This window comes from Microplitis mediator, chromosome 5 (genome assembly GCF_029852145.1).
Source record: "Microplitis mediator isolate UGA2020A chromosome 5, iyMicMedi2.1, whole genome shotgun sequence".
NCBI classification, from domain to species: Eukaryota; Metazoa; Arthropoda; class Insecta; order Hymenoptera; family Braconidae; genus Microplitis; species Microplitis mediator.
The window spans coordinates 1,888,722-1,914,954 of record NC_079973.1 but is presented as its reverse complement, the minus strand read 5'-3'; the positions used below and the strand labels follow the sequence as shown (position 1 = coordinate 1,914,954).

Here is a 26,233-nt window from a genome sequence, read left to right as displayed (position 1 = left end):
TTAATTTGCGATAAATTTCGATGCTGGGCAAATGAAACTTACAAGTGGATCGCCTTCGGTGTCACTGTGCGCGCTGCCAAGACTCTTAACACTAGAAGCACCAACTCCTGCACCGTGGCCTGAATTAACGACATCATAGCCGACGTCTTCGGGTCTAAGACGCAAGAGAGCATCGCTACCACCATGAACGGCATGGGTCGAAATCCAGGGGTAACTTGTGACGATAAATTGGGCCGGATCTTCCCAGGCACCGTCAGTGTTACCATTCCCACTGGCACGTCTTCCATAGAGAGTCAGACCTTCTCTGACGGCTTCCACTAGATACGGAATAACTGAGTAGTTCCACAAGTCAGTGAACCAAACCTGAGAGCCCGCGACTTGCATTGGGCATGACAAAAATAACCGCGGGCCAATTGTCACGTCCGAGCTGCTGTGAGTCTCTAAAAATTTATTTAAATGCAGCCATACACGTGGCAGCCACTCGACGACTGCGGCCATCTCAGCGTTTCTTGATCCATCAGCTTCGCGTAACTCGTGCTCGAGTAATTTGCGTCTTAAATAACGACCCAGGAATCCTTTTACTGGCTCCATGTGATTTGCGCACAAAACCCAGCGGAAATTGTGGTGCAGCTGTAGGTTTGTGGTGCTGCAAGTTGCTTGGCTCATGGTACCAATTATTGCTGGACAAGATAGATGACGAGTTCCTAGCAGACCGCTAAATAATTCACCCAACGAAGCCGCGTGCTGTAAGTTCTCGAGAATAATAACTCGGGGCAATTCGTCAGCGGCGTTTGAATCACAACGCTCGGCAATGTGGGCCAAGTATTGGCGCAATTCTTTGCTGGACTTGTGGTCGACATTAAATGTCGCGACCGCAGCAGCGTCTTTGGTCTCGGAATCGGAGTCTACAAGCGCGTGAGCGAGTTTCCCGGCGAGATAACTCTTGCCAGTGCCGCTGGGCCCGCAGAGAATAACGCGACGGTGTTCAGTCAGAAGATTTATCAGCCGCTGGACTATTGACCGGGGGATCAGAGTGTCTATTGCGAGCCACGAGTACCCACTGAGCACCAGGTAAATAGTCTTGACATGACCGATCAAGTATCCGCAGGGCAAAAGCTCCGGATGCTGCGAGTCCGACGTGCATCTTGACGCCTCTCCCAAGTGATAAGAAGCCACGCATTCAACTCCCAGTCCAAGATTAGTAACCGGGTCAACTCGCGACACGTATTCTTTGAAGCAGCGCCTCACTGTTGAGTCCAACGAATCCCACGTTGTCTTGTTCGAAATACAGACACTCGCAATCACGCAGTGCGGTGGCTCGCCCCCCGCGATCCCGTCCCCGTTCCCGCTTATGAGATTCAAATTAAAGCTGTTCTCGCTGCCAAGATACACCGCGACGTGGATTCGCTTCCCGTCAGTCTCCTGCTCGATCACCGGCTCCGCGGTCGTCGACGGACAATACGAGCGCGTCGTCGGCACGATCGGGTGCTCAGGGACACTGATGTCCTCCAGCTGGTCAGCAGACCCGTGATCACCGTTAGCCAGCGCAGCCACACTCGAAACAACTTCCGTCATGCTAAACCGACGCTCCGGATCGCTTGGGAGCGATGACTGAGATGACGTCAAGGACTTTGATGTCACCAGACGCTGGAGCCGCTCATTATTCTGCTTCAAGTTCAGCATTTCGTTCTGCAATAAATATAAACATTGTTATTATTATTTAAATAAATTTTAATACCAGTAATTGCTGTAATAAATAAAATTGTTATCAACACAGACGCTTGAGTCCTTTAACAATCAGGTTTGTAATTTTATAGTTGATGGCATTGAAGAATAAAATGTGAACGTAATGTATTATTTAATTTTTTTTTTTTATTATAAAAGAGCGCTGGCAATTTAAATTTTTTTATTAATAATTCGAATGGATGGAGATTAATACTTACGCGCATTTTAATAACAGTATCCTTGAGTGATTCCAATTGATGAGCTGAAGACAATGCCTCGAGTCTAATGTCCGTTAGCACCATATCCTTTTCTCTTAATTGTTTCTTCAGCTCATCAACGTCTTCATCTTCTTTATTGTTGTCCTTTTTATATAAAGCCGAGCTGCTCTTACTCACAGACATGGAATTCTCATGCTCTGGTGACTTTTGTTGTCCATTGACCTTCTGTCCTTGATTGTCATGATTATTTTTATCGTGCTTGGCTGCCGTGGGCAATCGCGGACTATTTGGTGCACTGAGTTCGCCCCCGATCCGGGCTCCAGGGTCTTTGCAGTCCTCGGCATCGGACACTGAGCCGTGACGGTTCTTACGTGACCTAGAGAACGCCTTGGAGAAGGAACTGCGGAGCCAGCCTTTCTTTTTGTGATGACTGCTGACTGAGCACGCGCTGCTCAAAGAGTTTAGCGAAGTCACGCTGTCTGCTGAAAGTTGTCGTGCAATTGATGAGCCCTGATGGTGGTTACTGAAACCTCCGGTGCAACCCGTTGTCCCTGAGTCCGAGTCTCCTAGTGTATGTCTACGGCCGTTTGGTGACGTGCCGTTATTCAAACCAGCCTCGGCACTTTGTTTTCGGAGTCGCTCTATTGTGTCACGTAATTCTTGCAGCTCGGAATCCTGTTGATAAATTTTTTTATTTTATAAATAGATGCTAAGACTGAAAATTTTTATCATTTCTGTTCTTAAAAATTAATTATTAATGACAATAATTTTAATTAAAACATATAGTGAAGTAGGGCAGAGAAATTGTCTGACAATTGACGTCAATTGACCAGCAAAAAATTTACCATCGGTCATTTTTTAAATTTAATGCCAGATCCCGCGATAATTTGATTTTGCACAGAAAATTATTCTATAAAAAATTGACCGAATAATTTTTGACGTCAATTGTCATCAAATTTTTCATGACTGAAATAACAGCCATTTTGCATCACGAGCTACACAAAACAGTCTTTTGAAAATAATAAAAAAAAAATTAGCTCGATACATTGAGTAGATTCGGCGCAATTGAGTCTCCGTACATACGAACATAAAAATGTACGAATGTACGGATTCGCTATTTCTGGGTCAGTATCAAAATAAATAAAAAAAAAAAAAACTAATCATGTTAATTAGACTATTTCCTGAAGATTAACGTCCTTTAGATAAAAAAAATAAAACTTACAAGCAATGAAATTAAAAGAAAACCCGATTAACTTATTTAGTATGTAAATTTATAGGTAAAAAAAAAATTAATTACTCGCGAAATTGCATATTAAAACAGAATCTACTTTAACGTCCACTTAAATATTTTTATTAATTTACTAAAAAAAAAAAAACAAGTCATTTATTGATATAGAGAGTAGATAAAACGTCTTTTAAATGAGACTGCGGTCTTGTATATTAAATTCAAAAAAATTATACCGTAAAAACGGCTGAATTATAAAGTTATTTTGTTGGTTTAAAATTGTTTATTTTATTGGGATATCGGGTAGTCATCATTAAGCTTGTGAACACGTCAAACAAGTTTGCGTTTGCTGTATGACAGCAGGTGCAGACTATTTGGGAGACTAAGAGCTGAATCAACTGCGATCAGCCTTCACTGGTATTTAATAGACCCAAAGTCAATGACGAGCAAACTCTACTAAACCCTTTGCTAGGATTCCGACTAATTGGACCTGTCTATAGAATACAGAGAACAATTATCTATTGTAACAAGTTTATTATCATTAATTAGCTCTCCAAATTTGTCGACACGGAGAAAAGTAAACAAAAAATCTACTAATTTTTATTATGCTGTCAACGAAACTTTAAACAGGAAGTTGAGTCGTCAGAAAATTATTATACTGCAATACAAAATTATTGATAAATTGTAATAAAAGTTATTTGTCTATAATAGGAGTTATAGTAGAGTATAAAAAATTTTCAGAGGCTCCGATTGTAATTAACCCGGGTCAAAAAATTTGATCTGGTCTGTCTTTCAATTTTTTAAAAAATTTTCTTTGATCTAAAGAGGATAAAAAACAGACTAATAAAAATAATAGGCAGTAAAAGTCTGATATTGGTCTGGATAAAAACGAAAGAAGGCGAAATTTTGAGAAAAAAGTCTAATTTCGATCAATAAGCCACCAAAAGACTAAAAATTATTGAAAAAAAGTTGGAAAATAGTCTAAATAAATAGTGCAGACAAAACTCGAAAAATTCTACACGAGAACAAGAAGTTTAAAATTTTTATTTTATTTAAAACAGATGGAATTTTTCCCGGAATAGTAGAGCGTAATAATTTTTGGACCCGACTTCTCGTTCAAAGTTTCGTCGACAGCACAACAAAAGTCCATAGATTTTTAAACTCCATTTTTCTCGTGTACACAAACTAAAAAACTTTTCGACTCAGTGATCTATTTAATCTAAAAAAAATTCTAGCTCCCAATAATTAAATATTAAAAAAACTAAAACCGGTAAATTTTAAAACGGTAATTTTAGTAAATTTATCTCAAGTCCCATGAGGGCCATGTAACCCATGAATCCGTGACTTGGTCCTAGCATGCTACAATGAATACAATACAGAACCGGAAATTAACTCACCTTTTTCTCGGCGGTCGCTGTGAGCTGCTGGAGCCTTTGGGTCATGTTCGACAGACTCTGCTCGAAGGCTGACACGACGTGGGCCTGTAAAAAAAAATAAAAGTCCCATTGAGTAAAAATCCATTAGAACATTCGTTGTAACTCAGTCATTTAAAACTCCTATTCAAACTTTCTCGTTACTTAATAAACATATATGTCTATATATATATATATATATATATATATATATATATATATATATATATATATATATATAACAAATGATATAATTTATAGATCACTATTATGAAATAAATAACACAAGTAATCTATATACACATATATGTAGTGGGTATAAATTCTCAATGATTACAACAATTGATAATTTTTTTTTTTTACCAGACATGGAAGTAAAAAATTTTATTAATGTGCAATGCGATGTATTGTCATGCGTTGGTGCGTAGAGTGAATTTCCGTCGTCCACATTTAGTTGTTATGTTTAGTATGTAATCTAACAAGTACATAGTACATACTTGTACTCATACTCAGTACTCATACCCAGACTATGTATTATTATATTTACAAGTGAACAACGATGGAGAAGTTAAGGCTTATAATTATCCGCAACTCGACACGCTGACTTAGAAGCATATAATTATCAAGGATATTTCCCAAGCTTTAATCCGTGATACCGGTATTTAACTTTCCTGGTTGGTATCAGGTACAGACACTCGGTACTGAGCCAAGTAGACTAAGTATTTATATTGAGCTGGAGCATTATTATATATTGTATATTATATATTATATATTGTGCGCTACAGGATACAGGAGTAAACTTTAATAATATTGGAATTGGAATTGTAATGTAATAAAAGGTGGACTGAACTGTCAGGAGTTGAGCTGAATGTGAATGCAAACGCCCCGAACGCATGCAATGTCCTGGAGCATTTATTTTTTACTTAATATATATATATAATATGTAATCTTGAGTCGAGTGTGTAGTAATTTACTGATTGTGGGACAGACCATAAATAAATCCGGTGTGTGTGTATTTTTAATCCTTAAACAAACGCCGTAATTTTTATACACTAACCCAGATTGTGTTAATCTCACGTGATAGTTTTTTTTTTATCTTTATCATAAGTTTTGTTGAGCTAAAAGAGATAAATACAACAGCTTGGCACCAGAGTCTTTTAAAAGAGTCTCCAAAGGCTTCTTGAGTTCGTCATCCGGTCGGGTGATTTAAATGTATCTAGAACTGTATTAAAAACCAGCTCTCTTAAACCTAGATAAATTATTCAAGAGCCCAATCTTGGTATAAATTTAAATTTACTGGCGACCGGGTATGGGTGATTTTTAGATATTAATTTTGCGTTGGCTTTACGCTGTTAATTTTTGTTTTTAATCAAATATTTGTTTATTTATTTTTTTGGGTTCACTAGAGTTCATATTTCGCGCGCAAACATTTTTTTTCATTCTGCCTACTGATTATCAGCCCGCAATATTTTCGAGGCTTTTCCAATGTAAATTAATAGAAAATACTGAAGGAAAAAATTTTTTGAGTCCTAGATCCTTTACAGAAACATGTCCTGGGCATCTCGATGTCATCTCGATGTCAAGTCGATGGGCATCTTCTCTGTGTGTCAATCGGTTAATTTTTTTTTATTTCTCGTACTGATTATGACTCCGCAATATTTTCGAGGCTTTTCCAATGTAAATTAATAGAAAATACTGAAGGAAAAAATTTTTTTGAGTCCTAGATCCTTTACACTCAGAAAATTAAATGATTGCAGTTACTATCTATTTATGTTAAAATTTTTTACCATCAACCCGATGGTAGTGACAACTATCTGGATGATTGTATAAATCATATTTATGGTAACTGTTACAATCATGTATGTTAATTAGAGATAGTTACAGTTATCATTTTAAATAGTTGTATTTACGATCTAGATGGTTACAGTTACCATCAGAAATTGTAGTAGTTACCATTAAAGATGATTAAAGTTACCATCTAAGACAAGTAGACTTTAAACATCAAATTATGGATTTAAATAATTGTAAAAAATAAATAATTGTCATTTTTTTGTAAAAATTTTATAAATAAAATTTAAGTATGTTTGTCATCATATTTGTAATCAAAAATTTATAATTTTGCACCAGTACTTGAAAATTATTGAATTTTTGATCAATTTTTTTTATAGCATTTAATAATTTTTTTTTTTTCTTTATCAGTGTTTTTATCAGTGATAAATTATCACTATCCTTGATAGGAAACATTATTATCCTGATGGTAAATATTACCATCCTGATAGTAGCTGTAATCATCTTAATGGTTACTGTTATCATCCTGATGGTAACTGTTACTATAAAAAATGGTAACTGCAATTATAACAAATTGTAGCACTAACCATCTTTACACTGAAAAATTTTTTAATCATCCTAGATGATTGCAGCTACAAATTTAGTATGATAACTCCAATCATTTATTTTTCTCCGTGTACAGAAACATGTCCGGACATCTCGATGTCAAGTCGATGGGCATCTTCTCTGTGTGTTAATCGCTTAATTTTTTTTTTTATTTCGCTTACTGATTACCAGCCCGCAATATTTTCGAGGCTCTTCTAATCCTAAATAATAGAAAACTAGAACTCGTGTCTCGTGCAAATACACGCGAGTTGCTTTTCATATATTTTTATGCTGTCTTTAGCCAATCAGGTGTCCGGAAAAGAGACTTCAGATACAGTTCACCTCCTTTTTATTACAGGATCGGTTGTTTGTTTGTTGATTTTTTTGTGGTCTTTTAACCGTTGGGTTGTACGAAAGTTCCGAGTAGTAGTTAGGCCACGGTAGGATAAACTTGTGTAGTGTGTAGAGTATCGTGTAGGCGCAAACTGACCCACAAGACGACCCAGAAGTCGACCCACACGACTCCAACCGTTATATCTATGTTTTTGTTTTATTATCATAATTATTATTATTATTATTTGGTCTTTATTTTTTTCTAAATAACTTTTATTGAGTGAAGGTCGGAGATCAATAGCCAAGTTCTTTGATATCAGCCTTGGCTTTAAATAGGGCGGGGCTTAAATTATTTAAATTGTATTTAAATTAGTTAATTTTTTTCTTTTTTCATAATGAAAAAATTAATGGACGCTGTTAAAACAAGCCCGAGTTAGCAAGCGGGACAGGCAACATCTACATCTCTATCGGAGCGAACAATCACAAGACTGGAGGGTAATATGTGTCTTGGTTTTAAACTCAAGACTGTACTGTTTTAAAAAGTAGAACAATGCGTCTATATAAATTAAAATTTATATGTATATACGTATTTATATGTAAGTGTACTTAATAATCTTCATCAATTGATGTTATTAATTTGCTTGTCGGTTAATTTTTAATTTAAAATTACTCCAATTGATTGATTAAAGTGTTTACAAATTTATACGCCTATTATGTAATTACTGTAACATTGAAACTCCTACGATAGTTTATATAATGGGTATATGTATAAATAATTCATGTACTAAATTTGAATCAACGAATCTGTGACCTGGATACCTGGGTTTTATACTCGGAAGTATTAACTAATCGGATAAATATCCGGTGTGATTTACTCCCACGTATTTTATTTTTTTTTCAATAGATCTTTATCTACGGTAGTATACACGTATCGTATTAATCGGGAAAGATTTTCAATAGTCCATTTAAAATGTTATATAATACTGCATTCATTGGAGGAAACAATAAACAAATTAAATGTACTGAGTTCGAATAATTTATGGCGGTACTATAATTTTTCAATGCGCCATGAAATTGTGAAATTTTTTAGTCTGTTCTATTGAAATTTTTTTTAATTCTTCGATTTTGTTGAGATTTTTATTGGAAAAAAAAATATTCATGAATTTTTGAAATTTCTTATGTTAATTATCGAGGGGGGGGGGGATATTTTTAATTTAATTGAATTATTAAATAAATTAAATAATTCAAAATTTTTGTTTATAAAAATTTTAATTTCAAATTTTTATTGAATATCAAAAACTTCGGGTAAGTGTTCCATTACGGACCGAAAAATACTTGATTATATTATACAAGTATGTGGTTATATTTTGTAATTTGTAATTAAGTATTTTTTCAATTTTAAAATTTAAAAAAAAACCGCGAATTTTAAAAAACTTCTTATTTTAAATAATCGCGTGACTTTTGAATTTAATTGAATTTTCTAATAAAATAAATAATTTTAAAAAATTAATATCCAATTTTCATTGAATATAAGAGATACTGAGGTAATAAGTGTTCTATTACGGACCAATAAATACTTTTAAATTTAATTGAATTTTTAAATAAATTAATTAATTCAAATTTTTTTTTATATAAATTAAAATTTCAAATTTTTATTGAATATAAAAAACTTCGGGTAAGTGTTTCATTAAGGACCGAAAAAAACGTAATTAAATTATGAAAGTATGTGGTTATATTTTGTAATTTGTAACCGAGTATTTTTTCAATTTTTAAATTTAAAAAAAAACCGCGAATTTTAAAAAACTTTTTATTTTAAATAACCGCGGGACTTTTGAATTTAATTAAAGTTTCTAATAAAATAAATAATTAAAAAAATTTAATATCCAACTTCCATTGAATATAAGAGACATCGAGGTAATAAATGTCCTATTACGGACCAAAAAATACTTAATCAAATTATATAAAGTAAATAATGTAATTAAATAAAATAATTCAAGTATGTGGTTAATTTTTTAGTGACTTGCAGTGATTATTTTTTTGTTATTTTGATACTAAGTATTTTTATGTTTTATTCATCACTGGTTAACTTTATTGTAGATAAAAAAAATAAATGCAAAGACTCAACAGCTTTAAAATGAACACAAGTAAACTCTTGTCTCTCGTGCTTCCGTACGGTCAAGAAATAATCATGTCATGTTTTTGCCACCGACTTCCAGGTCGTAGTCATAATGTTTTTATTACCAGTATGTAAACGCCCTCGAAATAAAAGTAAAGCAAAAATAAATATATACATATGAGTGTTAGCGAGTAAATGCGAATTAAATTTAAATCCCGTAAATAAATAATTAATATTTTACGGTGGAATAATTAAAAATAATTATATTAAATAACAATTTATAAATATTAATTTATATATTTAATATTTATGGTATTAAATATAATTAAAAGCTGCATATAATCTTTGATGCGTTAAGAATTAAGTGGAGTAACAGTTGCTAAAATATTACTGTCTCTTTTTAATTCACACGACTTTCACTTAACGTGTTCTCTCTTACTCGTTAAATCTCATGTGAAATATAATATTAAACGTCACGCTTGTCGAGTGTGTAAAAGCGATTATATATTCTTTTACTTTGGGGTTTTAGTTTTTAAGTACACTTATGTATTTATATTTTTTACTGAGCAAAACGTGAACTTATTCTGTTACGTAGTATTTATTTTTCAGACAGCTTTGGAAGCTTCTTTAAAGTTAAACACACGTATGATAAGTTTGTTATTTTATTGGACACTGCAGGTATTGGGAATAAAAAAATTCCGATAGTGAAATATGTAAGGATGTGAAGGTAAAAATAACAAAGAATAAAGTAAATGGACAGGTGCGTAACATTGATACAGCTGGAATTATTTTACTTGGGTACAGGTAAAAAATTATTTACTTATAGGCTCGAGTTGCTGACCACAGCAATAAAACAAGTGCATTCTTACCCTCAGACAGCTGATTTATTTAATTATTAATTCAACTTTCTTATAATTGAACTATTTTTTTTTTTTGATATTAATGATACTGAAGTTAGCCGACGTCTTATAATTTTTTGATTTTTTTTTAAACAGTAAATTATTTTTAAAAAAAAATATTTGAAAAAATTGCACCTGTAGTTTTTTAAATTTTCTGCATCTGCATTTTTTCCGAAAATTGCTAATTGTCTACTAACTTCAGGATCATTGATATTAAAACATTTTTTAAAATTTTAATTATAATTTTTTTTTTAATGAAAATAAAAAATTTATTGTTCTGAATTATAATAAAAATTTTATTCCGCGCGTTCCTGTCCTCATAAATTTTGTAAATTAAATTCTCGTATAATTAAAAAAAAAAAAAATTCATAAAATTTGGGATTTTCTGTTTCAAAAAATTAAATTTAAACAGAGTAAATTTTTCAAAAGATTATTTATTTTTTTTTCAAAAATTAGTAATTTTGAAAGTGTTCTATTACGGTCACTAAAATAATCTTTAGTTGAATTTAATTTTTGCACACTTATGAGTTGAATTAAAAAAAAATTCATAAAATTTGAAATTTTCCGAGTTTCAAATTTAAATTCAAAATAATCAATTAAATATTTTAAAAGATCATTTACTTTTTTAAAAAATTAGACATCTGTGTAATTTTGATAGTTTTCTAATTACGGTCACTGAAAATAATCTCGAATTAAATTTAATATTTGCACACTTATGAGTTGAATTAAAAGAAAATTCATAAAATTTGAATTTTCCGCGTTTCAAATTCAAATTCAAAATAATTAATTAAATATTTTAAAACATCATAGATTTTCAATTGAAAATTAGACATCGCGTAATTTATGTGCCCAATTACGGTCACTGAAAATAATTTCGAGTTAAATTTAATATTTGCACACTTATGAGTTGAATTAAAAAAAAATTCATAAAATTTGAAATTTTCCGAGTTTCAAATTTAAATTCAAAATAATCAATTGAATATTTTTAAAGATCACAGATTTTTAATTGAAAATTAGACATCCGCGTAATTTTATGTGCCCTATTACGGCCACTAAAAATAATCTCGAGTTAAATTCAATGATATTCTTACATTTATTGCTCGTTGAATTAAAAAAACAAAAGTTTAAAAAAAATAATTATTAAAGCAAAGTAGGGTGTCAAGCACGTCTAATTATTCAATCGAGTCTTGCCTACGCTTCCATTCGTAATATAACATATAATATTATACAAACCACTCGTCATTCTTCGCATTTACTCCTGACATTTTAATACGTATTCATATATATATACTAAAAATGATTTTAATTTGACAGACGTCCTGTTATATTTCTCAATAAAAACTAAAAATTGTCTATTTAAATAAATCGCGCCATTAAGAATATTTATGTAACATAATATAATATGATATAATATATCTGTATGAAGAAAAATAAATTTTATTGCTGGTAATCTTTGAACTTTAATACCGAGTTTTAGCATTAAAATAAAAAGTACAACCGCAACTCACGTTATTGTGACATTAAGTGACAATTTACCTGCAACGAGGGACAGCTACGGTGTCGATATTTCCTGGTGGCTAGTTCCCACCAAGGTATCACATTTTCGCAGTGTCTTGGTTTAACAGAATTGCTAACTGCGTGTTCGTACAGTGGTTCAAGTACCGGTACCGTCGCTGATAATCTTCTGGTCGGCAAAAAATCACGATCTTTGTTGGTGTTGTTGCTGTTGCTGCTGCTGTTATTGTTATTGTAACTATTCCCAGTTGACGTCGATGACGTAGAATAGGGAGAGGCGGGAGATGAAGCAGCCGAAGAAATAGAGGAAGCCGATAGCAGCGAAGACGATGAAGTATTAGCACGTCGTGGGAGTGTAGCGAATCCAGGATGACAAATTAAAGCATTTGAATCATCAGCTTCTAATGAATTGTGTCTTGTTCTTGACAGTGACAAATATTTGCTCGATGTATCAACGCGGTGCAGTGAATTCTGCAGAATAACGTCCGTTGCATCAAGTAAATAATTATCAAGATTGCTTAGCACTTCATTTCTCACGTCAATTGTGCTCGAGCAACTTCGTATTGCACTTGAAGACGATTCTACTTCGCCACATTGTTTATCTGGACACTTGTTCTTTGATTTCCTGCACCTCGTCGGCAACGTCTCGTATCCTCTTTTTTTAAAATTGTCGTCATTTGAATTACAATCATTGAGTTGGCTGATTTTGTTTGATGTTTCTCCTGGCGAACGATTTATCCTGGGATCAAAAGTCGCCGGAACATTTGAAATATTTTTATTGTGATCTCGTCTGTCGAGAGTTGAAACGTCAAACCGATCTTTAAGAACGGACTCGGCATCAAAAGACTTAGATATAAGTCGACGTCTATTTGCTGACGGTGATCTCATCACTACTTTACTGCCATTGCTGGTCTGCAGCAGTGGAAAATTATTATGACTACTAATACTAGTGTTATTATTGCTATTATTATTACTGTTGTTATTATTAAAGGTTTCACTTATGGCATAGAGCGACTCTGTGGACTTGGTAGAGCAAGTAGCAGTTGACGTCGAACCAGTCGAGTGTCTATTAGTGTTGTCGATTGACGAAGAACGCGGCAGTAATTTGGGCGGAAGTTTGCCGAAAGAATTTGGACGAATTACTTGATGATTTATTTTATTATCGTCTTCACCAAAGTCTGGGCTTATTGGTGGCATTGGCGCCATACTTCTTTTCCTCGCAAGACTATAAAAGTTTTCCTGATCTTGACAGTCAGATTTACTGCGTATTACACCGTAACCACTTGTGTAACCAAATTCCTCATAGCTCTTATCTATCTCTGCTATATTTTTGTTTATATCCTCAATATATTTAGCTGTCGTCCGATATAAATCACCGCTCGGTACATAATTACTGTCAGTTATTATCATATTATTTTTTATCTCTTTTGATTTTGGTACAGGATTTGGAATTGCGTAAATCGGTTGCTTAACTTTTTTTTTTGGCTTATCTTTTTTGTTGTTCTGCTGAGTTTTATGCCCGGGTAAATATGTACGGGGACTTACACTGGCTATTAAGTTATCTGGAGCAACAGCGTCGTAGTAATTTTCATCGTGGAATTTCTTCGTCGAAGAATCCAGAGACATCCTACAGTTTTGCGTACAACTTTCCTTGGCTATTGAGTCATAAAGTCTGTCATATTCCCCCGTGGGAATGTTCTTTTGCTTAGCAAAAGTATTTAAGACTTTTTGCTCACTTCTTTCTCCCGGTCTGCAGACTCCATTAGCTTCGGTTGAATTTTTTTGCTTCAACGTCCCATAGTTCTCGAGGAGTCTGCTGCACTTTGAGTTTCCCTCCGTCCATCTCGGGACCTGGTGGACCTGCTCGAGCGAAACGTCAGCAACAACAGCAAGTGCATAGGGCCCATCTTTTATGAACTCTTCAGAGTCTGATCTGTAGACCGCTCGGGGTCTGCTTCTGGGCCTTCTGATCGTAGCATATCCATCGTGAACTCTTCTCGAGCATACATTTACATCCATTATTATGGACACTTACAACAAAATAACTACACTTTGAACACTGATTCCATTTTATCATCCAAAGTCATAACTCTTAAGTTCAATTCACAAAATATTTTGTACGGTTTTAAATAATATCTGAAAATAAGTAAATTTATCAAGAAATTGCTTGGACTCAAAGGTTATTATCTCAGATGTTTTTATATTTATTTTTGAATATAGTCGCTGGTTAATAAGTTTATCTATGCCACGTGTCCCTCGATAAGACGACATTAAAATAAGAAAAGGTAGCGAGTTGGGCAACGACTACATTAATTTATAGTTTTAATTGATAAACTGATAGTAAAATAAACAATTTTAAAATAACAGAATAAAGATGGATGACCCAGATCGACCTGACCAGTTAGAGAACTCGTTATCGAACCCGAGAGCTAGGCTATTCAATGATTGTACTATACATACCTCATATATTATATATTCTATAAAAAGAGCTTGTGATTGGGACTACGCTAGAATTGTATACGAAAATAAAAAAGTTTAAATACGTATGCATTACACGTAATGTGATTCCTTGATAAAAGTTAAGTCTAAGCTAAGCCTTTTCTCATTTTTATCATTGTTATTTTTAAATAAAAGTTAATGACGCATTAGATTGCAAGGTGAAAGGAATAAATGAATTAAATATTGGACAGATGAATCGAGTGGATGAATGAATGAATTCGGTTTAGTTGGATTGGATTACTTTTGAATAAGTATTCATTTGAATATAAATAAACGGAATTTCGATATGTATTTTATTTTTCCGAGTATCGATATTGTAAATATGAATTTAAAATTTTTAAATGAGTTTGAATGATTGTCTGAGGGTCGATTACCTAGAAAATATGTCGCTTGTGTTGATATTTTATAGCGCGATAATTTTTTCCCGAATCTGAAGTCAGCTGACGTCTAATAATTTTTGAATTTTCTTCAAATTGATAAATTTAAAAAAAAAATATTTTGAAAAATTGCACCTGTAGATTTTTTAATTTTCTACATGTGCATTTTTTTTTTTTTTTTTTTTTTGTAATTGATCTGTCGAAAAAAAAAATCAAAAAATTTTAAATTGTCTGCCGAGTTCAGGATCATTTTTTTCCCATACGAAAAAAATATATATCCGGGCAAATCTGCATTTATATAACATATATATAAATATATGTCTCATATATGCAGATTTGCCCGGATATATATTTTTTTCGTATGAGTTTCTTCTCAAAAAATTTTTTCTCTCTTTAATAAAAATTGTTTTTTTTAAATTTACGATACAAAAAATTTCTTGGGGCGATAAAAAATTTTTAGCGGCAAGAAATCGTTATTTTCTGTGTATGGCATATGTTTAAATAAAATCCCAGTTAAGTATAAGTATATTTATAAAGTACAAGTGGGATAGAAGATGCCAGAAGAAACGATCGTCTATCTTTAATCCTTGCTACGGGATATTGGTTACTCCAACATTATATACGAGATCGACTTTTCTAGCAGTGCCACCCTCAGCGGATTATCCGAATAAGGCAGTCCCAGAAGCGCATCACCATCTAAAGATAAACTTTTATCCTCAGTAACGTCTGCATTTACGGATTTATTTATAAAAATTTATCTAAAATCGTCGAGTCAATTTGCGGTTATTCAAATTAAATAACAAGGACGATAATTAATTTAAATAAATTTATGCGATTTAGTAACGCTGCCTTTGAGCCATCGGTCTGTACTCGTTATTTTATGACGTAACGGATTTTTATTTACAGTCATGACATCTAGTTATTAAATATTTAGGATTTAATGACCTCGTAATACTGGAGTTTATATTTATTTTGACAGTCTGATGATATTGAAACAGAATAAGAATAAGAACGAGAACGAGAACGAGAACGGGAATGAGAATGGAATTATTATATTGCAGATTCTATATTTAACGATTAGCTAATACTCGAATGGTGATTTAACTTTTGATAGTAACAGAGTCTCAGAGTATTCATTAAATCTGTCTAGACACCATAAGCCTCTGAGGAGCCGTATCGTACTGAATAAGACACGACATATTATAATGAACAAGAAGATCTAGTCTGAGAAGTATATCGATTATGAGTGCGGATTGCAGCCATGGGAAAAATTACTTGTTCAGAATTATTGTTATATATATTAGATGTCTCAGTATATAAATATGTGTAAGTAAGATAAATAATCCAAGTGGCGCATCCGCTTTCTGCTGACACGGTTATTCAGTTTACTTGCTATTTTGTATTCTAAACCCGAGAATATGCCACTATAGCGATCTAGGTAAACAACTGAATAGAATGAAATACTTTCTCACATGATTTTATCATTAAATTATGTACGGAGAATAAAGAATAATAAAAGAGGTTGGAGAAAAAAGTACATTACGAGGGCTGAAAAATGTGAGGAAATATATATATTAAATGTATGCGGGCTTAAATGATTTAAATATATTTATTGTGAGGATAAATGTATGAGAATGTGTGACTGATTTTGATATAGCGGGTAAAGGGCGACGAATATATGAAGGATAATGGCGAGTGAAGAAAGAGCTTAAAGAAGTAAATAAAGAAAATGTTTTTTAGCCTCGCGGGCTACACTTAACTGAGACGCGAGTTGTTTCTTCAACTTGGATTCCTAAAGGATCGGTTATAATCGCGTATGTATTGCCATAAAACCCCATGAGACAAGAAGATAGGCGAGGAAAACTTGGAATCGTGCTGATGATAATTAACCAGCACCTTCTATATACTTGTTCTTAGCTGGATTTCTTGAGGTACCGTTTATCGTTTTACGCGCCGCGCTTTATTACCGTGAATCTTTTCAACGCTCGTGGATAGTTTTAATATAAAGACATAGTTCACTGTTATCTTTGCTGTGAAATAGCGAAATAGTATAATGGATGGGGTTTAAAGTATGGGGAAAATTTAATACGGACATAGATAAACAGAAAAAGACGATAAATTGTGAGCTCGGGGAGTAAATATAAAATTTATACGCGTGTGAAAAAAGTTTGTTTTGAAAAAAATCGTAACAATGGACAATAAAGTTGCGATGGTTCTGAACTTCAAGTTGATCATTTTCGAAACCGAAAAAAATTCAAACCCGAATCGAAATTAGAGCCTATCAGATCTTATCTCAATCTAAATCAAAATAGGACCTAATTTTGATTTTCATCAGATCTTCTATTGAACCCTAAAGTGCTGAAAACGGAAATTTGTAGGACTTCAGGGACCAAAATCGGACCTAATGTAACATGGAAACAGACTCTATTTTGAGCCTCCAAGTCTGAAATAGGTCCAACTTTAGAAGGTTCAAAATGGGCTCTAAATTTCGACGGGAAAGTAAAAAAAATTTCGATCTCTAGATCTCGTTTATCAAAAAATTTTGTAAAGTTCAATTTTCAAACCAGAAAAATTTTGAAGTCAAATTATTTTTGCCTCAAAAATTCAGAAAAAAGGACGGAGTCGAAATTTTTTTTATTCTTGAATATTTTCGGTTTCAAAAATGAAGTCAACGTAAAATTTGAAGTTCGGCTATGAATTTTTAAAAAATTTTTCTGACTTTTACACGGATACGAATAAAAATAAAAATTGTTTAGTCGGGAGTAGACATATTTATTATATTAGTATAAAAGAATATAATAAAGTGTAGTCCGTTTGAAATAAAATCTTGTGGTTTGTGAAAAAGAAACGTTGGACGTGTCTCTGTACTTGTTTTTATTATTTTGTTCTTTCATTCTTCATCTGTTGTAGAGAGCAAGAGCAAGAGCAAGATCTTGACGAGGTGAAGAGAAAGAGGAAGAGGAAGACGACGATGAAACCTCGTCCACTTTTTCCTTACGACCATTCCTCGGATCTAAGCAATGCCTTGACGTATCATCTACCAACGTTCATCTTCCTGTCGACATTCACCTGGTACTTGACCAGTTGGACCCGTACGCCGGTGAATTAACTCTTACATTGTTCGCTAACAATTACATAGTTATTTATATTTTTTTATTTACGATTCCCGGGTCGAGCCGAGTTGAGCCCGCCGAGGAATGTCTAATGCTCGATGGAATGAAATTTATTATCAGCATTATTGAAAGTTATATTGGAGATGAAATATTTAAGTTGATATACATGAGGGTAATATGTACAACTGAGACCACTTGACACTTGGTTGTAAGAATAAGAGACAAAAGGAATGACAACGAGGCGAGTTTTAATAAGCCAGAGAACGGGATTGGCCCGCGAGTTGGCTTCAATCAAGACGACTCAGGGCCTTACAGTTTCTCTTTTTATTTCATTGTCCCCACAAATTATGAAAAATTATAAATTTAACTGCAAGTTGACAAACTCAAATAAATAATCAATCGACCATTCGATATCTCGAAAAAGTATAAAAATTAATTTAAATTTAATAAATAAATAATTATTTATTTAAATTAATTATCGACAGTGTGACAAGTGCGCATAAATTTAATCTTTTGAAATCATCGAGATGTTATTCAATTGAAGGACAATTTAACAAAAGTATGACAAGTTATTTAAATAGCCTGCGTATGCATATGTTTATATAAATATATAAACATATATAAATAAATAAAAGATAAATGAAACGAGTCTTGATTATGATGATCGATGCTACTGGTTTTTTTAGCGCGATATTTTTTTACGGTGACATTTGCCGAGGATTGCTCATGCCCGGTGCTCAGGTTGGTTTCGAATTAAAAAATCTACAGTAAAAAAAAATATATATACAAAAAAGCCTGACGGGAAATAGATATATAGACGGTTAAGTGGCTTTGAGTGTCCATTAAAGTTATTTAAAACGCTTCAGAGAATTATTCATGCGAGCATAATAAAGGACCGACATTAGACATTCACTAAAAAGTCGTACAAGGTAAATTTTATTTATTAACGCTACTGAGTAAAAATATTTATCTTTCTATACACATACATCTATATGTATGTGTAATTGTTTTTTGTCTTCAGGTATTTTATAAAATGGGTGTGAAGAATGCGTTAGACGTTTGAACGATAGTCTAGAACGTCTACGATTTGAGAAATGTTGGTAACATAAAAGAAAAGTATTTGAACGGTAGTACGAAAAAGGAGCGATGATCTTTTTCCGAGAGATTTTGCGAAATCAGAGTGAAGGAGGCTTTGCTCTAATCCGCTTTATGTTCTTTTATTTAATGAAATATGAAAAGTAATTGGGATATTAAATTTTTTTAAAAACATAAAAGATAAATGTCCATATATTTTTTTTTATAATTTTAAATAACGACTGACTTAAAAATACGAATTTTGAATACAAAGTCACCGCCTGTAGTTCTGGATTTTTAAAAAAATTTTTTTTTAGCGGAGAGATTTCGGAGTGTGGATTTTATTTAAATCCGGGTGAATTTTCCTACAGGGGATTAAATAAAAAAAATTTTCCGCTTCGAACTTTGAGTTCACTCCGATTTAATCCGCGTCTCTCCGCAATTTATTTAAAAGTGCAATGGGGCAAAGATTAATTTTTTACGATCATGAGCATGAGTACGAAGAATTAATTAAATTATCATTGGTATTGAAAATAAATAAATAGTAGGAATTAACATCTAACTGCGTATTTTTTTCGATAATTAGCTAATTATATATTGTAGGAAATATAAAAATTAAAAGGCAGGGCATGTAAATAATTAAATCGAATGTAAATTACCGATGCTAATTAATAAAGTCCACGTATGTGTATTTTTTAAAGCTGACGTAAGAATTATTGTGAGCACATCCGGTTACAATGGGAATAATAAATATAAATAAGTAATAAGGTAATAAAAAGATAGACGTGAGGATTGAAAAACACTAATCGTCACGTCTTAGAAATTACTTTTGAGTAAAAGAAAAATAATACATCATAATGGAAAAATAGTCAAGGACTTTGAAATACCAGTTTGAATTGTTGGTTTAACTATATCTTTAGAACTCAATAAAGTCTCTATGTGTGTAAAGTGTAAATCTCTGAAAAGACCGATGCAGTCTACTAGTCTACTATACACTCGGTAGCCCATAGCTATACTAGGATTTACTTCTTACTTGCTATATATTATTCTTTTTCTTTTCATTTTTATTTTTCTCTGGTTTTCCTCTTTAAAAAAAAGGGGCCGAGTCGTAAATCCTAGAAGAGAAAACTAAAAAGGGACGACGGTAACCGTAACTACCATTACGTTACTTTACTACCACTACTATTTCATGGTAACTAAATATATATACATATATATATAAGACTATTGGCATTGTCCAACGAATCCTATGGGGACCATTCGACGACACGACGATTGTAATGCCTGTGTAAATACGTGACTGGGAATGCAAGACGCGTTTCTCACCGAATATATACTGTGACTACAGTAATACAGTAATACACACTGCAGACAGTACTGAGTACACAGAACACGGTACTGAATGTATACAGAAGGCAACAGAAGGTACTGAAACACATGGAATATGTGTTGTTATACCTAATGCCTTTTCTCATGTTGAATAAATTACCAATAGCCAAATGCACACTGCACTTTTATTTATGTATTTTTGTCAACGTGCGTTGCATTTAACTCGTCTCCTTACAATCTTATTACTGTTTTTTTTAAATTTTTCTTGAGCTACTTTGCATTACATGAACTGCCGCAATCTAAATTCATCGCAAATGGCCCTTTTTACTTTTAAATTATTTTTAACTGCGAACGATGGCGATTATTAATTAAAATTTAAATTAATTCCCGCGCTAACGAAATGGCGGTTTATAATTGGGTGGAAATTTAATTTTTAATTAACAATGAAAATTAAAGGGCAGCAAATGTCTTGATCGACGCGAGATAAACGCACGTGTCCGCGAGTTTTTAAATAATTCTATCAGTTTATCAGGTAGTAAATTAACAAAGCATTGGATATGTATATATATATATATAAATGTATATGTATATAAATGTAAGTTTATCGAAAAGTAAATTCTAATCAGTTATTACCAATATTCTTATCACCGGTCGACAATCCATAGATAAACAACATATTTGAATAGAGAGATAGAAAGCTACTAAAAACATCGATAATATTTGAATTATTATTTTTAAAATTATCGTGGCCTTTGAGTCAACAAGCTATTTCTTCAGGTACTAACTTTGTTTTGTTGAACGTTACTTGTACATATTTATATAAATATGTGTACAAGTTAAACAAAATCGCGGAATAAATTATGTTATATATTAGCGATACGACCGGATGACTTCCTCGTAGTGATCATCAGGGAACGGTTTAGTCACGATAATTACCAGATGTTGTACTCGATTCCATCACGAGAAAACCTTTAACATTAGATCATCTACTGATTAAATGTAAACACTCGGAGCGAACTATGGAAATTTAAATATTTAAATTAAATGGCAGATTTTTAATGCCTATTTTTAGTTACGACGGTTTTCTTCTTTTCTGTAAGTACACTAGTTATTTTTGGTAATCACTGGGTTATTGTATTCCACATATTTGTTTTAATCGACATTTATTTTGAGTACGGAGTGATCTAGCGCGCATGGTCGCGATCGATAATAAAACTCTTGTGCGCTGCGCGTCTCAACGCAAACTGGCGGGAGCATGAGAGAGTTACTTGTTAGATCCTCCCTTCCCTTCTTATTCTTTCACTGTGTATATGTGTGACTGTGTGTACGTGTACATGTGTGACTGTGTGTGTGTGTGTGAGTATAGATCCTCTACTGTATTTTACGGGGTACGGGGTACCAGTGGTATAGATCTAGAGATGGTCGTTGATTGGTTTAAGTACAGTGACCCGTCTCGAGTCTTTTACTGGTGCGTTGGTAATTCAATGCTCTCCTGTACTACCAATCACACTCATTTCAAAATTCTCGGCGCGTAAATTAAACTCGGGATTTAACCATTTAGATCAAATCGTTGTTATAATAATAATAATTGTGATAATCTTGAGCATGAGATCCTTATTATCGCGTTACCAAGTAAAGTATCTTGGAAGATTTAAAGATAAATATAAAAATGAGGAAAAAAAAATTACTCACGTTAGTTGACAGTTGGCTGGTCAGCGAGTGAACTTTTTCCTGGGCGTCAAGCAGCTCGCGACGTAATTTTCTCAGCTCGTGAGCCTGTTTTTCTTCGGCAGAGCTGTAGAGACTACTTGCAGTTGATACCAAGGAAACTGAGGAACCATGAACTGAAAAATGAAAACCAAGAGACTGTGATTTCACAAAATCCTTTTAAATTTATCATTATAGTAAAGTTAACTCCATCTTATTATCATTTATGTTTTTAGTCTGCGATAAGGAGCTTTTTGTAATAAAACGGGTCTTACTGTCATCGTCTTTATGGACGTGCTGATAAAGATTAGGCGGCTGTCTGGAGGCGTGAGTGGGTGTCGGGGACGTAGGTTGCGACCAATGTTGCCCAGCACATCCTGCCGAGCCGACTGGTACACTATAGTAGGGTTCGCCGCCGACTCCGATCCCAATGCCAACTTCCTCGCCGACTGATGAAGATGCCCCGCTACCGCGAGTTAGCATTGACGGGTACATTTTCTCGCTCTTTGTCGATCTATCAAAATAATTATTCACAATTTATTATACACAAGTTAATATTTAATGATACTGAAGTTAGCAGACGTCTAGAAATTTTTGGATTTTTTTTGAGACGATGAACAATAAAAAAAAAATATTTGAAAAAATTGCACCTGTAGTTTTTAAAATTTTCTACATGTGCATATTTTTATTTTATTTTTTTGCAATTGATTTGTTGAGAAACAAAAATTCAAAAATTTTTAAATGTCTGCTAACTTCAGGATCGTAATATTTACATGATCCTGAGGTTAGCAGACGGTTAAAAATTTCCGATTTTTTTTTAACGACTTAATTTAAAAAAAAAATAAAAATAAAAAAATGCACATGTAGAAAATTTAATAAACTACAGGTGCAATTTTTTCAAATATTCTTTTTTTATTAATTAATTGTTTAAAAAAAATCCAAAAATTATCAGACCTCGGCTAACTTCAGTATCATAATATTTACACACATATATATTATTTACGATGATAATTAGAGATAAAAGCTTGATGATGATGGAATTCAGCCAGGTCAAGTGTCTCTGCGTGTAGGCAAGTGTAATTTAAATAAGTGTGAGTACAAAAAGCTGCTTAAAAGCATCAACAATACCTTGGCAATGCACGCTCTTAAATTATTTTTTTTCTTATTATGCACCTTACACTTGACGTTTTAATTATTTTATTATAATTATTATTTACATATATTTAATTAAACACACAGTGTAAAAGCTTTTTTAATAATCATAGGTCGCGAACTCGGGTGTTGATGTGCGTTAGAGTTAAATTAGATTTTTTTTTTCGCTTATTGTACCTTGGGAATGTCCTGTCCCGCAGATGGCTAAAATATTATTATCAAAGTTATTTTAAATAAATAAATACTAAATAAGTATCTTTATCGCGACGCGGAATTACGCAAATAAAATAAAATTATTTTTTAGTTTAAGTTACAAGCGGTAATCACTGAGTGAGATTGCTCTTGAACTGATCATGGACGATGACTGAGGCGTATGTCTTGTCGTGTTAAGTTAATAAAATAACAAACCTGATAGAATTGCTTCTATTTAACCGCGGAGGTGCCGGCGACCCACTCGAGTCTCGCTGGTGCATCAGTAATCGCGCGTGGCTCAAACTGGTTCTATGAGATCCTAATGATTCGACGCTATCTGCCTCGCAGAGTCCCATGCCTGCAAATATATATGCAAATAATTATTTTATTGTCTCATCAATACCCAATTAAATGAAATTAAATGGCTCAATTAACTCATTAACGGGCAACAAGACACCAAATAAAATAAATAACAAACCTTGAGATCTTCCACTGGGCGTATACGTGTTGCTGTGTCTCATCCAAGAAGTCGCGTACGGACTATTCGGTGCATAGTAACTCTGTATATCCGGCGCAGCGTAATTGCTGCAGGTGTCACTGAGGCTGCCGTCAGAGGGTTTCAGAACCCGGGGAGTGAAGCCCGCGGTGGCTGGACCGGGATTGCCTCCGCGGTCGCGGTGATGAGCAGACGCGAACAGAGCAGTGAACTCTGGGCTTCCGGGTTTGGGTAAACTCTGCGACCCCAGCATCAGTCTGTCTCTGACTGATTGGGACAACTGGCTCGCACTTGGCCCAGTGAGACTGTAGCTCTTGTAATGGTGACCTTGGTTCGCAACCGAGTTGGCTTGGAGCTCAGTGGTGCACGTCTGAGTCCCGCCGGAAACTTTAACCTGAAAGTCAATGTCGTGTCTGTTACTGATATATTATTTATAGGCAAAGTTACCCAGCTAATTTATTTAGACAGTCAGCAAGCTAGTTGCGGTTGCAACTTACAGCTTGTTTACTTATTTATACACCAGATTTACCTTAGTACGTGGCACGGCACTGACTTGTGCAGTCCTCGTGGCGTCTTTCCCATTCTGGACTCCATTGGGACTGGGACTGGTACCAGCGCTGTGTCTCTTGACGTATCCGAAGCTCTGTGGTACTCCTCTGACCTTGCTACTACTGCTCGTCGACGTGCCAGATGAAACTTTCTGCGGCTTTTCTCCGTTAGTGTACTCAGCCATGGCCTGTTTTCTGTGTTTGTCCTGAAAAAACAAACCGTCGAAGATAAAATAGTTTGCTTTTAATTTTACTGTTGTTGTTATCAGCAAACCACAATAAAGGATAAAGAAATATAAATAAAAGCAACTTTGGTAGTAATATTGATTACCTGCGATCGTCTAGAGGGACTAGGACTCGATGGCGCTCCCTCCTTGTCTCGTTCCCTGTCTCGTGCAGCACCAGCTTCTATATATTTTTTCCATTGTTGACTATTGGAATTACTATTATTTGGAGAGCAATTATTTTGCTGCTGCTGTTGTTGTTGCTGCTGTTGCTGCTGCTGCTGCTGTTGATGCTGCTGCTGCTGCTGATGTTTGAATGCGGTGCTTTCAGTCTGCTGGGAGCTGTCAGACTTTTTTACATGGGGATGTCCCTGATGACGAGAGCTGACCACACGATACACTAGGTTGTTAGCCTGTTGTGTTTGGGGGGTGGCTGAGCCACTGCCGACGCCACCCCCCACGACGACACTGCCTCCTGGCACCCTCTAAAATTAAAAACATCATAATTATTACTACGACTAAATTTAATTTGATTTTATTGCGCAGCTTAAAAAATAACCCTGGGTCAAGGGCTCGTGTTTAGGCGCCTAATGAAGAAGGACATGATTTAATATATGAACAAGTTATATACAAATATATGTGATACAATTATACATTAGGCCATGATTCACGGTATGGTTATAGGGAACTGTAAACTGATATCGATGGCAAGCCACAAGGGTGTGCCCGAATCCATTGCGCCCCTCTTCCGGCTTACGCACTTTTCCTTGCCATTCACCCTACAGTATATGTGAGTCATGGGGTGGAACTGACAGAAATAAAGCTATATAAGTTAGACATTTTCAAGGTCTCGTGTACGACAATACCAAGTTATACACTCGTCTTTCGGACTAATGTGTAGCAAACCGCAGATGAAAACAAAGGGTCTTGATGCTTAAGACCCCACGTATACAGCCACGGAAATAAAAATTTTTATACTTTTTCCTTGGAACAAGTGCGGGACATAAAACTAAGCTTTGTCTTATTATTTTTTTATGTACGGAATGAGAGCCGTTATGGACCCGCTCAACTGCTCTGACATTTTCCACCGCGCGCTTAATTTTTATCCAACCGAACTTAATATCGGACATTTAAGTGCCGTAAAAAGTGGATTATTGCCTAGAGAATGGTCCAATAAGTAAAATAAACATGGATTTACATCTGTTTGCTTTGATCTTCAAGGTCGAAAAAAAGAAATAAAATTCGTACATCCGTACGGCAGCTGAATGTACGGAAACTCGATAGCTGCCAAAGTACGCGGGCGAATTTAATTTTCTTCCCTGATGGAAATTTTTCCCAAAGTCCTGGTCGTTAAATTATAATTGACGCATAATTAAAATTTAACCATTTTTCAGGATTCATTTTTTAATGACTTACCATATTTACCACGTGATTTAAATGGTTTTTTTAGTCAACCACGACGTGATATTTATAAAAATTAATATTTTTATTCTCTATGATTTAGTAAACTCACTTTCGCATTCACTCTGTCGTTCCAATTTAACTCGATGCACGTGCTGTTGAGTATATCGATTGCACGAGGGCGCGTAATCGGGGAATTGTAGTAGATACTAGAGTGTGGAGTTTATAAAGAAAATACGGAAGTTGAGGTCAATGACCGTTTGCTCTTTGAGTTTTTCCTATTACTTATACCCGCCAGTTTAATT

General features: G+C 34.0%; 1 protein-coding gene across 8 annotated transcripts in view; it reads right to left on the bottom strand.

Moving 5' to 3' along the window:
• The window catches only part of LOC130668172 (protein sickie), a 105,397-nt gene that overhangs the window by 967 nt on the left and 78,197 nt on the right, over positions 1-26,233 (bottom strand). For 7 of the 8 annotated variants that reach the window (XM_057470326.1, XM_057470322.1, XM_057470321.1 and 4 more), the window contains 10 exons: positions 24,635-25,012; positions 24,285-24,509; positions 23,738-24,149; positions 23,476-23,617; positions 23,245-23,271; positions 22,191-22,429; positions 21,901-22,052; positions 4,566-4,649; positions 1,944-2,618; positions 43-1,689 (listed from right to left, as the gene is read on the bottom strand). In XM_057470326.1, the coding sequence (XP_057326309.1) occupies positions 43-1,689; positions 1,944-2,618; positions 4,566-4,649; positions 21,901-22,052; positions 22,191-22,429; positions 23,245-23,271; positions 23,476-23,617; positions 23,738-24,149; positions 24,285-24,509; positions 24,635-25,012 (3,981 nt within the window). The remainder of the gene's footprint in view (positions 1-42; positions 1,690-1,943; positions 2,619-4,565; positions 4,650-21,900; positions 22,053-22,190; positions 22,430-23,244; positions 23,272-23,475; positions 23,618-23,737; positions 24,150-24,284; positions 24,510-24,634; positions 25,013-26,233) is intronic. The other variant, XM_057470324.1, reaches the window with a different exon arrangement.